The following is a 15,737-nucleotide window of genomic DNA, read 5'->3' as shown; positions in this document are numbered from 1 at the left end:
GCTCCGTAACATCTCTTGTATGTACGTCCCCAAATCCTTGCTCTCGGTGCCAATTCAAAGCACACTATAGGAAAATGAATTTATTTTGGGCGGCGGCTGCAACCATGTGATGGCTTACTTAAAGGGGGATCTTTCCTGGTGACAAATGTCCCTTAAAAGAGGTTACCGTCAACTAACTTTTTGGGCTGTTGTCTATTGTTTATAAAGGTTTTTATTGCTGGCAGCCAAAAGAAAACAAAATTGGCTCCTGGAGTTGTATAATATGATCTTATAGTGTGCAGTCACTTGTCCACCAATGCAATAAAGTACATAGTACTCTGCCAATTCATATGCCAGTATAGTAACATGCATATGACAAAATACACAGACAGTTGTTAGGGCATACCTAAGTATGCCTTAAAGGCAACCTGTCACCAGCATTTCCCCTATTAAACCAGCAATACCAGGTGGTAGTGGGTGAAAAATCATTTCTATATAACCTATAATTATCTTCTTAGTCGGCTCTGTAGCTTTAGTATTCAGCTTTTTAGTGTTCCCACCCCGTATGCTAATGAGCAGAAGAGTCATATCTTCGTTTGAAAAGAGTCATATCTTCATTCCTCAAGTCTTTCCGAGTTTTCCTCGCCTCCTTACTTTTGATTGACAGCTCCTCGCCTTCCCCAGCACACAAAATCCTACGTTTGTGTATTGATGTCCTCTTCTGGGGTGAGCGCATAAAGGGACACCGGATTATTACGATAAAAGGCGCAAAATGTTGGCAGACTGTTATTTACAGTTAGAGGAGGAGTTTAGGAGAGGGGATAACGACAATGAACTTTTGATAGCAGCGGACAGTGAGGGAAAAGTAAAAGTTCAATAGGTGAAATGCTGGTGACAGGTTCCCTTTAACAGGCAAAATAACAGACAGCCCTGGGATCTTTTAATGAACCCTGAACTGTTGCCATATAAGGTATAGGCATGGATCATCAGAATACCCCTTGCTATTGGAATACCCCTTTAAGTTGCCATCATAGTGAGGAACAAGTAAGCAAGCTGTATACGAGTTTCCCAGAAAATAAGAAATTGATGGCCTGTCCTCAGGACATCCGATCAATGGGGGAGCAACTCTCCGCACCTCAGCCGATCAACTGCTCTGAAGGTGCCGCAGCGCTCGTACGACCACTACTTCCCCTTCATGTAGGGCTGGGAGATTTTGCCCAAAAAAAAGAAACAAGATTTTTTTTAAACACTATGGACGATTTTCTATTTGAAACTTGATTTTCAGATTTTTCTTAAATAAAGTGAAAAAAAATTAAATCCCAAGATAGGGTATTTACGGTACATTGCTAGTAAACAATGTACAGTATATATGGTGTGGTCCATATGAGCAGAAGGAGAACAGTGAGACTTTAGGTAAAATACACATAGGTCCCATTCACATACATTTTTTTCCTACGGTTAGCGTGTATCGGTGGAAAGATCCAGACATACACACTTAAGGCCCTTTTACACTGGGCAATTATCGGGCAGACAAGTGGTCATAGAACGCTCGTTGCCGATAATTGCTCTGTGTAAACAGGGCAGTGATCAGCAGATGAATGAGCAAACGCTTGTTCATCTGCTGATCGTATAGTTTTAAAAAAAACTTTAATATTATCATCGTTGGCAGCAGCACATCTCCCTGTGTAAAATGGGAGACGCGATGCCGACATGATGATAATGTATGGGGACGAGCGATCGGAGTAAGAAGCGCTTGTCCCCATCCATGTGACAGGAGCAAACAAGCGCCGATCAACGATCAAATTTGGCAGGTGTAATAGGCCCTTTAAAGGGAAGGTGTCACGAAGAAATTATTTTTTATATGTTATTGCTTTTAGTATACATTTTATTTATGTGTTTTTGTGTTGTACTTTTTTCTTTCTTTTACTTCTCTATGGGGACTGGCATATTTTTTTTTCATCTCTGTATGTGTCGATTAACGACACAGACAGAGAAGGAATACGGCACATACATCCCCATAGAGAATGCGAACGGGAGCCGTTCCATTCACTATAGCGTACGCTGTCTGTGTGGCATGCGCCGCTCCCACAGTCCAAAAGGAAGGTCTTCGGCAGAGCGACATCCGGCGCCATTTTCATGTGGACCGGAAGCCGCGGCCGGACAGTAAGATGACTACTTCCGGACGCGGCTCCCGTCCATATGTTCAGAAGCAAGGACTAGGAGCGGAGGCAGCGACAGCGGCAGGAGCAGGTAAGTTATGTTTGTGTGTGTGATGTGTGTGTATGTTCGTGTTATACTGTGTGATTACCACTGTATCTAATCCTCCTACACTGTGCATTTGCTCAAAAAATGGCGGCACACAGTGGAGGAGGTTTGAACATTCAACCCCCTCCTTTCTCCTGGCACTAGCCAGGATAAAGGAGGGGGGATTGTTTGAGGATGCTAGAGCGAGTGTGTCTTCTCCAATTTTGCAGCATAAAGCAATGAGGTTGCTTTACCACATGTCAATGCTGCAATTTTGGGAATTGCGCCCTCTAGTGACCAGCACATGGAAATGTTATAAATTAGATTCTAATTTATAATATTTCCTGACTTGTGAAAAAATGTAAAAAATTAGAACAATGTGTAATCATTTATATACTAACAGTTTAACTAAAAAAAAGAAAACAATTTCTAGCGACACATTCCCTTTAACGTGTCCTTATGTTACAATTAGCCTGGCGTAAATTATAATACATTTGTTTGGCCGCAGTGGACAAGCTCTTTCCCAGAGGTCATGCCCCTTTCTACAAAAGTGTCGTGGGTGGCGCAAAAAGAGCAGCTATAGCTTCTTAATCCTTGAAATGCAGCAGGAACTGAATGAGTTAAGAAGCTGCCCGGGAGAACGGGACTCTGTATAAAACAATCTCTGGACTCACAGTTAGCAAACCCCCGTCCTCTCACTCGTGCTCCTGATCATTCTCGGCACTCACTGAAGTAGATGCGCTGTGCAGCGTCTCCGCGTGTTAATAAAGCATTTTTTTCTCTCCTGCTATGGGGCGGGGGCTGTAACGATTTCACGATTCTGGGCAAATCCAGAATCGTGCCAACTTGACATGGCGAATTAATTTGATTATTCGCAACAGCCCTACCTTCATGCCTTACCTGCTCCATACTGTGAACTGCTGACACACTTGATGCACAGTATAACAGCTTCTCCCATTCACCCCCACCAATCGCATATTAATGGCCCATCCTGACGATAGGCCATCAATTTCCTCTCACTTAAAATGCAGAGAAACAAATCCTAGCATAGCTCCATTTTAAACAGCAACTTACGTTTAAGTCTTTCAATAGCAAATGTCTCAAACTCTGTCAGAGAAATATTTTCAGTAGGTGGAAGATGGTAGAACTGAAGATTGAAAGGGTAATGATCCTGCTTCCTATCGCCAGTTAATCTTGTATTAAACCTCTGATGTCGAGTCCTGGTGAACTGCATTTCCAAGTCTAAAAATAACGTTATTAAAAAAAGCAAATCACCTGCAAATACAGGAAAAAAAGCAGGTTATAAGATTTTTCATTGTTGAATTTACAAAATATACATTTATACCAACAAAGACAGATCTGTAGAATATGCTGCCCTTGGCGAACAGGACTTTCTAGTTTTCCGTAAGTAAGGCTTTATTCAGACGAACGTAAAATACGCGCGTGCAACGCGCGTGATTTTCACGTGCGTTGCCCGTAGCTATATTTGTCAATGGGGCCGTGCAGACATGGCAGCGTTTTTTGCGCAGCGTTGCTCCGTTGCCAAAAACTCACGACATGTCCGTTGATTCAGCGTTTTCAACGCATCACGCACCCATTGAAGTCAATGGGTGCGTGAAAACCACGCATGTCGCACGGAAGCACTTCCGTGCGAACTGCGTGTTTGCGCAACAGCTGTCAAAAGGATGAATGTAAACAGAAAAGCACCACGTGCTTTTCTGTTTCCGAACATCCAAACGGAGTGTCTTTGCGATTAGCGAACCCCGACAACCGAAGCTAACTTCACCGGGTTCGGCCAAACTCGTTTTGGCCGAACCCGGCAAAAAAAATTCCGGTCCGCGACGTCGGGAGACATTCACTGTGCATGGTGCTGAAAGAGTTAAACTGTTTCAGCACCATGGACAGTGACTTGCGATCCCAAAATACATGAACCTGTAAAAAAAACCGAAGTTCTAACTTACCGATTACTCCTGTCTCCTTCCTGCAGTCCGACCTCCCGGGATGACACTTCAGTTCAAGTGACAGCTCCAGCCAATCACAGGCTGCAGCCAATCACAGGCTGCAGCGGTCACTTGGACTGCCGCGTCATCCAGGGAGGTGGGGCCCGATGTCAAGAGAGGCGCGTCACCAAGGACGCGTCACCAAGGCAACGGCCGGGAAGTTCTCGGTAAGTAGGAACTTTATCTTTTTTTTTACAGGTTTTTCGCTGTTGTGTTCGGCATTCACTGTCGAGGGTGCTGAAAGATTTAGCTCTTTCAGCACCTTGGACAGTGACGGGCGTCGACAAGCCTCATCTCTATGATGCCGGCTGCGCGAAAATCACGCAGCCGCGCATCAGACACGGATGACACACGCAGCTGTCAAATGTTTTTTCGCGCGAAAAACGCCGCGTTGTTTGCGCGCGCAAAAACGCAACGCTCGTGTGAATCCAGCCTAAAGCTGATGGACCAGGACTGGAGAGATCCTAGGCAGTTCTAGCAGCCAGCAACGACATACAGGTCCCACACATCCCTTGTGGTTTTGCCTCCCGAGTGGTCAGAATAGAATAGCAATAGAATAGTGGTCGGAATAGAATAGTGGTCGGAATAGAATAGTGGTCGGAATAGAATAGAATAGTGGTCGGAATAGAATAGTGGTCGGAATAGAATAGAGGTCGGAATAGAATAGTGGTCGGAATAGAATAGAATAGTGGTCGGAATAGAATAGTGGTCGGAATAGAATAGAGGTCGGAATAGAATAGAGGTCGGAATAGAATAGTGGTCGGAATAGAATAGAATAGTGGTCGGAATAGAATAGAATAGTGGTCGGAATAGAATAGAATAGTGGTCGGAATAGAATAGAATAGTGGTCGGAATAGAATAGTGGTCGGATTAGAATAGAATAGTGGTCGGAATAGAATAGTGGTCGGAATAGAATAGTGGTCGGAATAGAATAGTGGTCGGAATAGAATAGAATAGTGGTCGGAATAGAATAGTGGTCGGAATAGAATAGTGGTCGGAATAGAATAGTGGTCGGAATAGAATAGTGGTCGGAATAGAATAGTGGTCGGAATAGAATAGAATAGTGGTCGGAATAGAATAGAATAGTGGTCGGAATAGAATAGTGGTCGGAATAGAATAGTGGTCGGAATAGAATAGAATAGTGGTCGGAATAGAATAGAATAGTGGTCGGAATAGAATAGAGGTCAGAATAGAATAGAGGTCGGAATAGAATAGTGGTCGGAATAGAATAGAATAGTGGTCGGAATAGAATAGAGGTCGGAATAGAATAGAGGTCGGAATAGAATAGTGGTCGGAATAGAATAGTGGTCGGAATAGAATAGAATAGTGGTCGGAATAGAATAGAATAGTGGTCGGAATAGAATAGAATAGTGGTCGGAATAGAATAGTGGTCGGAATAGAATAGAATAGTGGTCGGAATAGAATAGTGGTCGGAATAGAATAGAATAGTGGTCGGAATAGAATAGTGGTCGGAATAGAATAGTGGTCGGAATAGAATAGAATAGAATAGTGGTCGGAATAGAATAGTGGTCGGAATAGAATAGTGGTCGGAATAGAATAGAATAGTGGTCGGAATAGAATAGTGGTCGGAATAGAATAGAATAGTGGTCGGAATAGAATAGTGGTCGGAATAGAATAGAATAGTGGTCGGAATAGAATAGAATAGTGGTCGGAATAGAATAGTGGTCGGAATAGAATAGAATAGTGGTCGGAATAGAATAGTGGTCGGAATAGAATAGTGGTCGGAATAGAATAGTGGTCGGAATAGAATAGTGGTCGGAATAGAATAGTGGTCGGAATAGAATAGAATAGTGGTCGGAATAGAATAGAATAGTGGTCGGAATAGAATAGAGGTCGGAATAGAATAGAGGTCGGAATAGAATAGTGGTCGGAATAGAATAGAATAGTGGTCGGAATAGAATAGAGGTCGGAATAGAATAGAGGTCGGAATAGAATAGAGGTCGGAATAGAATAGAATAGTGGTCGGAATAGAATAGAATAGTGGTCGGAATAGAATAGAATAGTGGTCGGAATAGAATACTGGTCGGAATAGAATAGAATAGTGGTCGGAATAGAATAGTGGTCGGAATAGAATAGAATAGTGGTCGGAATAGAATAGTGGTCGGAATAGAATAGTGGTCGGAATAGAATAGTGGTCGGAATAGAATAGAATAGTGGTCGGAATAGAATAGAATAGTGGTCGGAATAGAATAGAATAGTGGTCGGAATAGAATAGAGGTCGGAATAGAATAGTGGTCGGAATAGAATAGAGGTCGGAATAGAATAGAGGTCGGAATAGAATAGAGGTCGGAATAGAATAGTGGTCGGAATAGAATAGAATAGTGGTCGGAATAGAATAGAATAGTGGTCGGAATAGAATAGAATAGTGGTCGGAATAGAATAGTGGTCGGAATAGAATAGAATAGTGGTCGGAATAGAATAGAATAGTGGTCGGAATAGAATAGAATAGTGGTCGGAATAGAATAGTGGTCGGAATAGAATAGTGGTCGGAATAGAATAGAATAGTGGTCGGAATAGAATAGTGGTCGGAATAGAATAGAATAGTGGTCGGAATAGAATAGTGGTCGGAATAGAATAGTGGTCGGAATAGAATAGTGGTCGGAATAGAATAGAATAGTGGTCGGAATAGAATAGAATAGAGGTCGGAATAGAATAGTGGTCGGAATAGAATAGAATAGTGGTCGGAATAGAATAGAATAGTGGTCGGAATAGAATAGTGGTCGGAATAGAATAGAATAGTGGTCGGAATAGAATAGTGGTCGGAATAGAATAGTGGTCGGAATAGAATAGTGGTCGGAATAGAATAGTGGTCGGAATAGAATAGTGGTCGGAATAGAATAGAATAGTGGTCGGAATAGAATAGTGGTCGGAATAGAATAGAATAGAATAGTGGTCGGAATAGAATAGTGGTCGGAATAGAATAGAATAGTGGTCGGAATAGAATAGTGGTCGGAATAGAATAGTGGTCGGAATAGAATAGTGGTCGGAATAGAATAGTGGTCGGAATAGAATAGAATAGTGGTCGGAATAGAATAGAATAGTGGTCCGAATAGAATAGTGGTCGGAATAGAATAGTGGTCGGAATAGAATAGAATAGTGGTCGGAATAGAATAGTGGTCGGAATAGAATAGTGGTCGGAATAGAATAGTGGTCGGAATAGAATAGTGGTCGGAATAGAATAGTGGTCGGAATAGAATAGTGGTCGGAATAGAATAGAATAGTGGTCGGAATAGAATAGAGGTCGGAATAGAATAGAGGTCGGAATAGAATAGAGGTCGGAATAGAATAGTGGTCGGAATAGAATAGAATAGTGGTCGGAATAGAATAGAGGTCGGAATAGAATAGAGGTCGGAATAGAATAGAGGTCGGAATAGAATAGTGGTCGGAATAGAATAGAATAGTGGTCGGAATAGAATAGAATAGTGGTCGGAATAGAATAGAATAGTGGTCGGAATAGAATAGTGGTCGGAATAGAATAGTGGTCGGAATAGAATAGAATAGTGGTCGGAATAGAATAGTGGTCGGAATAGAATAGAATAGTGGTCGGAATAGAATAGTGGTCGGAATAGAATAGTGGTCGGAATAGAATAGTGGTCGGAATAGAATAGTGGTCGGAATAGAATAGTGGTCGGAATAGAATAGAATAGTGGTCGGAATAGAATAGTGGTCGGAATAGAATAGAATAGAATAGTGGTCGGAATAGAATAGTGGTCGGAATAGAATAGAATAGTGGTCGGAATAGAATAGAATAGTGGTCGGAATAGAATAGTGGTCGGAATAGAATAGTGGTCGGAATAGAATAGTGGTCGGAATAGAATAGAGGTCGGAATAGAATAGAATAGTGGTCGGAATAGAATAGAATAGTGGTCCGAATAGAATAGTGGTCGGAATAGAATAGTGGTCGGAATAGAATAGAATAGTGGTCGGAATAGAATAGTGGTCGGAATAGAATAGTGGTCGGAATAGAATAGTGGTCGGAATAGAATAGTGGTCGGAATAGAATAGTGGTCGGAATAGAATAGTGGTCGGAATAGAATAGTGGTCTGAATAGAATAGTGGTCGGAATAGAATAGTGGTCGGAATAGAATAGTGGTCGGAATAGAATAGAATAGTGGTCGGAATAGAATAGAGGTCGGAATAGAATAGAGGTCGGAATAGAATAGAGGTCGGAATAGAATAGTGGTCGGAATAGAATAGAATAGTGGTCGGAATAGAATAGAGGTCGGAATAGAATAGAGGTCGGAATAGAATAGAGGTCGGAATAGAATAGTGGTCGGAATAGAATAGAATAGTGGTCGGAATAGAATAGAATAGTGGTCGGAATAGAATAGAATAGTGGTCGGAATAGAATAGTGGTCGGAATAGAATAGTGGTCGGAATAGAATAGAATAGTGGTCGGAATAGAATAGTGGTCGGAATAGAATAGAATAGTGGTCGGAATAGAATAGTGGTCGGAATAGAATAGTGGTCGGAATAGAATAGAATAGTGGTCGAATAGAATAGAATAGAGGTCGGAATAGAATAGAATAGTGGTCGGAATAGAATAGAATAGTGGTCGGAATAGAATAGTGGTCGGAAAAGAATAGAATAGTGGTCGGAATAGAATAGAATAGTGGTCGGAATAGAATAGTGGTCGGAATAGAATAGTGGTCGGAATAGAATAGTGGTCGGAATAGAATAGTGGTCGGAATAGAATAGTGGTCGGAATAGAATAGAATAGTGGTCGGAATAGAATAGAGGTCGGAATAGAATAGAGGTCGGAATAGAATAGTGGTCGGAATAGAATAGAATAGAGGTCGGAATAGAATAGAGGTCGGAATAGAATAGAGGTCGGAATAGAATAGAGGTCGGAATAGAATAGAGGTCGGAATAGAATAGTGGTCGGAATAGAATAGTGGTCGGAATAGAATAGAATAGTGGTCGGAATAGAATAGAATAGTGGTCGGAATAGAATAGTGGTCGGAATAGAATAGTGGTCGGAATAGAATAGTGGTCGGAATAGAATAGTGGTCGGAATAGAATAGTGGTCGGAATAGAATAGTGGTCGGAATAGAATAGTGGTCGGAATAGAATAGTGGTCGGAATAGAATAGTGGTCGGAATAGAATAGTGGTCGGAATAGAATAGTGGTCGGAATAGAATAGAGGTCGGAATAGAATAGAATAGTGGTCGGAATAGAATAGAATAGTGGTCGGAATAGAATAGTGGTCGGAATAGAATAGAATAGTGGTCGGAATAGAATAGTGGTCGGAATAGAATAGTGGTCGGAATAGAATAGTGGTCGGAATAGAATAGTGGTCGGAATAGAATAGTGGTCGGAATAGAATAGTGGTCGGAATAGAATAGAATAGTGGTGCCCCCCATCTCCATTACATAGTGGAAATTGTGTCAAAACCATAAAAACATTGTGGCTCATTCTATTTCCTACGGCTTTCTGTACCAGCATTATTCAAGGGTAACCAAACATTCAACAAAATTCTGACCATGTCATAGTGACATGTCAGAAGTTTTGATCAGTGGGGGTCCGAGCACTGAGACCCCTACCAATCGCTAGAACGAAGCAGCAGAAACACTTGTGTGAGCACTGAGCCGCTTCGTTTCTGTTCGGACCCCCACCAATCAAAACTTCTGACATGTCAGAAGTTCATTGAACGTTTAGTTACCCCTTAACCCCTTAAGGACCTAGCCATTTTTTTATTTTTCACTCCCTGCCTTCCAAGAGCCATAACGTATTTATTTTTCCGTCAATAGTGGTTTCCACATCTCTCATAGATTATAACTTAAAGCGACCCACACGTGCAGCCACTTCTCTGACATATTATATGAGGGAGAATTTTCCTGTGAAGAACATATGCCCTATAACTCTATGCCCAGACCACAATATCGCCCTGCTGAATAGTGCACCGCAGACACAACTACAAGCACACAGATTGAATCACATATAACAGTCTACCTTCTCAGCTGCTGTCAGGAATACCGCGCCGTCAGATTGAACGCGGGAAAAGGGAAACAAGACCTAGACCAAAGCAAATGAAATACCGAGCTGATCGCTTTGAATGTGTTATTAGGGGAAAAAAATATTTTAGTCCATTCATTTATTTATTTTCAGAAAAACAACGTTAGATAGAAAAAGAACTAATAATAAATAGAAAATGTACCTATATATTTCCCGTCACGATTCTGCTCGGGTAGCGGCTACTTCCCCTTCTCAGTATGGACCGTTTACGTCATCACAGCACATGACAAACCACCTGACACGTCTAGGTCACTTGATCAGGCTCTTCGGCGGGTAGTGGCGTGTTTTCTCTGGATTAGGTAGCACAGGTAGCGCGGCACTATGGGAATTGGCGCGGGTAACTGCAGGGCATGTATAGTCGGGAGGCACGGCGCGGGCAAAGACTTCTCCCTGGATGGAGGCATGTGTAGACCACAGACTGGCATTACATCCGTGGTAATAGTGGGCACGCAGTGTAGGGGTAATGTCACTTAAAGGAGCTTCCACAAATGCAACCTGCACTATATATGCTAATTGTATGACTGGGGGCCCCAGCGATCACATAGGCTGCGGTTCACATTGTGCAGTTTTATTTCTGTCCTGATAAACCTGTCTGAAAAATGTATGCGTTGTTTTATTACCTTTTTGTTTTTACTAATGTTTCAGCTGTAAACCAGATTAAGCCCCTTTCACGCTGTTTTGCCTGTACGTTTAATGTATGCGTTGGGAAAGCTCCCAGCGCATCAGTTTAACGTATTCATAGGCTCCCGTTATACGGTCCGCTTAAAATTTGTCGTATATAGGTTTTTCTTTTTACATTTTTTTTTTTTTTTTTGCTGGAAAGAATAGCATTGTACACTACTCTATCCAAGTCATCTAACATGAGAGCCTATGGGTGACTGATTCCTCTATTTCCCGGCGTATACGTCAAGTGCGGACTATAAAATGTAGTGTGAAAAGGACCAGACTGCTGAAACATTTGAAAAACGCACGCGGTTTTCAGATGTTTCTTTTGGCCGCGTTTGAAAATGTACCAAAACTCGCAATGTAAATCCAGCCTAAGGCCTCATTTACACGAGCGTAATATACGCGCGTGCTTTTCACGCGTGTCGTACGCACCTATATTACTCTGGGGCAGTGCAGACGATGCGTGAATTTTGCGCAGCGCAAGTGCATTGCGTAAAACTCACGACATGTTCTAAAATTCTGAGTTTTTCGCGCATCACGCACCCATTGAAGTCAATGGGTGCGTGAAAACCACGAAGGTCGCACGGAAGCACTTCCGTGCGAACTGCGTGATTCGCGCAAGAGCTGTCAAACTGAATGTAAACAGAAAAGCACCAAGTGCTTTTCTGTTTACAAACATCCGAACGGAGTGTCTTACACATGAGCGAACCGACCTTTACCGGGTTCGGCCGAACTCGTTTTGACCGAACCCGGCAGGAGACAGTCACTGTGCAGGGTGCTGAATGAGTTAAACTGGTTCAGCACCCTGGACAGTGACTTCCGATCCCAATATACGTGAACGTGTAAAAAAAAAAAAAGTTCTGACTTACCGATAACTCCCGGCTTCTTCCTCCAGTTTGACCTCCCGGGATGACAATTCAGTCCAAGTGGCAGCTGCAGCCAATCACAAGCCAAGCACAGGCTAGAGCGGTCACATGGACTGCCGCGTCATCCAGGGAGGTGGGGCCAGATGTCAAGAGAGGCGCGTCACCAAGGCAACGGCCGGGAAGTTCTCGGTAAGTACGAACCTCTTTTTTTTTCAACAGGTTACTCGATATGGTGATCGGAATGCACTGTCGAGGGTGCTGAAAGAGTTACTGCCGATCAGTTAACTCTTTCAGCACCATGGACAGTGACTGACGTCGACTAGCCTCATCTCTATGATGGCGGCTGCGCGAAAATCACGCAGCCGCGCATCATACACGGAGCTGTCAAGTGCCTTTTGCGCACGCAAAACGCTGAGTTTTTTGCGCGCACAAAACGCACACGCTCGTGTAATTGAGGCCTAAGGCAAAGTTTGTCTGAGTTCCTTTTTTTCAGTTTTTCTGATCTGTAATAGGAACAGAAGAACGAAAAAAGTGAAAGTGATGGAGGCGTTAGATGATGGATGCCGACGGCGCGTGACGGAACCCATTGGGGCAGATTTATTAAGACTGGTGTTTCATATGCTAGAGTCTTAATATAACGATTAATGGAGTAAGAGGTGCATAATAAATTAGGAGGACAACTCCTAAATTAGGCGAAATCTACGCCGGCTATGAGTTGGTGTAGATTTCCACTATAATTCATGACCGTTTCTGAGATTGTTTTCTTGTGAGACGTTGTACTTTATGTTAGAGGTAAAATTTGGTCGATATGTTCCGTGTTTAGTTGTAAAAAATAGCAAAATTTACAGAAAGTTTGAAAAAACTTGCAGTTTTCTAAATGTATCTGCTTGTTAGTCTGATAGTTATACCACACAAAACAGTTGCCAATTAACATTTCCCATATGCCTACTTTGTTTACATTATTGTTTGAACATCCTTTTATTTTCTAGGACGTTACAAGGCTTAGAACTTTAGCAGCAATTTCTCACATTTGAAACGAAAAATTCAAAAGCCTTTTTTTTTTTCGGGACCAGATCTGAAGTAGCTTTGAGGGGTCTAAATGTATTAGAAACCCCTATAAACTACCCCATTTTAAAAACTGCAGCCCTGATAGTATTCAAAACAGCATTTAGACAGCTTCTTAACCCTTTAGGTGTTTTACAAGGGTTAAAGCAAAGTGGAGATGAAATTTACAAATTTTACTTTGTTTTTTGAAAAAAAATCCTCTTTACTCCATTTTTTTTCTATAACAGAAGGTTATACCAGAAAAACGCAACTCCATATTTATTGCCCAGATTCTGAAGTTTTTAGAAATGTCCCACGTGTGGCCCTAGTTTACAAATGGATTGAAACCGAGGCCTCAGAAGCAAAGGAGCACCTAGAGGATTTTGGGGGCCTTCCTTTTTATTAGAATGTCAGGTTTGAAGAGGTCTTGTGGTGCCAAAACAAAGGAAATACTCCCAAAACAGACCCCGTTTGGCAAACTAAACCCCTCAAGGAATTTATCGAGGGGTATAGTGAGCCTTTTGACCCCACAGGTTTTTTGCTGCATTTAATGGAAAAGCAATTTCTCACAATTTCAGCAATACCCCATATGTGGTAATAAATTGCTGTTTGAACCCACGTCAGAGCTCAAAATGGAAGGAGCACCGTTTGGCTTCTGGAGCTCAAATTTAGCTGGAATGATTTTCGGGTGCCATGTCACATTTGCAAAAGCCCTTGAGGGGCCAAAACAGTGGAAACCCCCCCCAGAAGTGACCCAATTTGGGAAACTACACCCCTTAAGGAATCTATCTAGGGGTGTAGTGAGCATTTAGACCCCACAGTTCTTTTATTGAAATTAGGCTCATTTCTCCCGAGTACGGCAATACCCCATATGTGGCCATAAACTGCTGGTTGGAAAAATGGCAGGGCTTAGAAAGTAAGAAGCACTATTTGGCATGTAGATTTTGCGGGATTGATTTCTGGGCGGCATGCCGCATTTGCTGAGCTTCTGAGGTACCAGTACAGGTGAAACCCCTTAATAGTGGCTCCATTTTGGAAACGACACCCCTTGAGGAGTTTATTTAGCAGTGTAGTGAGCATTTTCACCCCACAGTTTTCTCATGCATTTTGTTAGAATTAGGCAGGGAAAATGAAACCTTTTTTTTTAAAAAATATGTAGTTTTAGCTCCCATTTTTTTCATTCACAAGGGATAACGGGAGAAAAAAACCACACAATTTGTTACACAATTTCTCCCGAGTATGGCAATACCCTATATGTGGCCCTAAACTGCTGTTTGAGCACTTAGCAGGGCTTAGAAGGGAAGGAGCACCATTTGGCTTTTGGAGCGCAGAGTTTGCTGGATTGAGGTTCGGGCGCCATGTTGCATTTGCAAAGCCCCTGAGGTACCGGAGTCCAGTGACAACACGCCAAGAGTGACCCCATTTTGTAAACTACATCTCTAAAGGCATTCAACATTTTCCTGTACATATGCCATCAGATCATGGACTTTCACAACATTCGCCCACAATTGCAGGCCTCTGAGGTCAAATCGTAAAACAAACCCACAAGAAGTGACCTCATTTTGGAAACTACACCCCTTAAGGCATCTATTAAGGGATCAGTGAGTACTTTGACCTAAAAGGTGTTATTTACTAGAAAATAATGTGCAGTGGATTTTCCACTGACATGCCATTTTAGTGCACAATATGTTGTGCCACTGAAGAGAAATATCTCAAACTGTTAAGTGGGTTCGCCCGGGTATGGGAATGCCATATATGTGGATGTAAACTGCTATTTGGGTACACTGTAGGGGTTCAGAAGGGAAGGAGCGCCACTGTTGGGGCATATGTAAGCTGTGAGGAGTACATCAGGGCATATTAAGGCTATGTTCACACGGAGTATTTTGGGGGAGGAATATCTGCCTCAAAATTCCGTTTGGAACTTTGAGGCAGATATTCCTCTCCCTGCACGCCGATTTTCGCGGCAATTATCGCGCCTTTTTTCGCCCGCGGCCATTGAGCGCCGCGGGCATAAAACAGCGAGATATACGCTTTCTCCTGCCTCCCATTGAAGTCAATGGGAGGTCCGAGGCGGAAGCGCCCGAAGATAGGGCATGTCGCTTCTTTTTCCCGCGAGGCAGTTTTACTGCTCGCGGGAAAAAGACGCCGACGCCTCCCATTGAAATCAATGGGAGGCGTTCTCGGGCCGTTTCTGCCGAGTTTTGCGACGCGGTTTCCGCGTCAAAAAACTCGGCAAAATACCCCGTGTGAACATAGCCTAAGAGGGTATAATACTGGGGTAAATAAATAATAATTCGCAGATATGTGGCCAGTGTCGCACTGATAAATGGTGCTGGATCTTATCCCTGTTGTCGTGTTCTGAGAGCCAGAACTTTTTGAGCTGTGTGAGGGCTTATTTTTTGTGGGACAATCTGTAGTTTTCATTGGTACCAATTTGGGACTTTTTAATCCATTTTTATTCAATTTTTTTTAAGAGGCGTGGTGACTAAAAAACAGCAATTCTACTATTGTTCTTTATTCACTTTTTTATTGTTTGTTTTTTACAGCGTTCAGCGCTTGCTATAAATGACATTCACTTTATTGTGCGGGTCGATACGATTATGGCGATAACAAATGTATATATTTTTTTTGTTTTTTGTTTTTTTAATGTTTTATGGTGTTTACACAATAAAATAATTTAGAAAAAAAAAATTTACTTTTTGTGTTGCCATAAGTTTATTTTTCCATCAAGAAAGCCATGTGAGGGCTTGGTTTTTGTGGAACGAGTACCAATCCTGGGTACATTCGACTTTTTTTTTTTTTTTTTAATCTTTATTCCATTTTTTGGGAGGTGACGTGATCACAAAATAGCGATGGTTTACGGGATAATTAACAAAATACTTTTATAGTTCAGGCTGTTACG

General features: G+C 42.3%; 1 protein-coding gene across 3 annotated transcripts in view; it reads right to left on the bottom strand.

Moving 5' to 3' along the window:
• Positions 1-10,458, bottom strand: part of PRIM2 (DNA primase subunit 2) — a 151,037-nt gene extending 140,579 nt beyond the window's left edge. The window contains exons 1-3 of one of the 3 annotated variants that reach the window (XM_075864147.1): positions 10,402-10,458; positions 10,197-10,259; positions 3,298-3,498 (exon numbers count right to left, since the gene is read on the bottom strand). In XM_075864147.1, the coding sequence (XP_075720262.1) occupies positions 3,298-3,457 (160 nt within the window). In that variant the 5' untranslated portion in view covers positions 3,458-3,498; positions 10,197-10,259; positions 10,402-10,458. The remainder of the gene's footprint in view (positions 1-3,297; positions 3,499-10,196; positions 10,260-10,401) is intronic. The other 2 variants (XM_075864145.1, XM_075864146.1) reach the window with 2 other exon arrangements.
• Positions 10,459-15,737: the final 5,279 nt, after the last annotated feature.

This window comes from Rhinoderma darwinii, chromosome 4, assembly GCF_050947455.1.
Source record: "Rhinoderma darwinii isolate aRhiDar2 chromosome 4, aRhiDar2.hap1, whole genome shotgun sequence".
NCBI lineage: Eukaryota > Metazoa > Chordata > Amphibia > Anura > Rhinodermatidae > Rhinoderma > Rhinoderma darwinii.
Note: the sequence above shows the minus strand (reverse complement) of the source record. Positions and strands in the feature narration are given on the sequence as shown.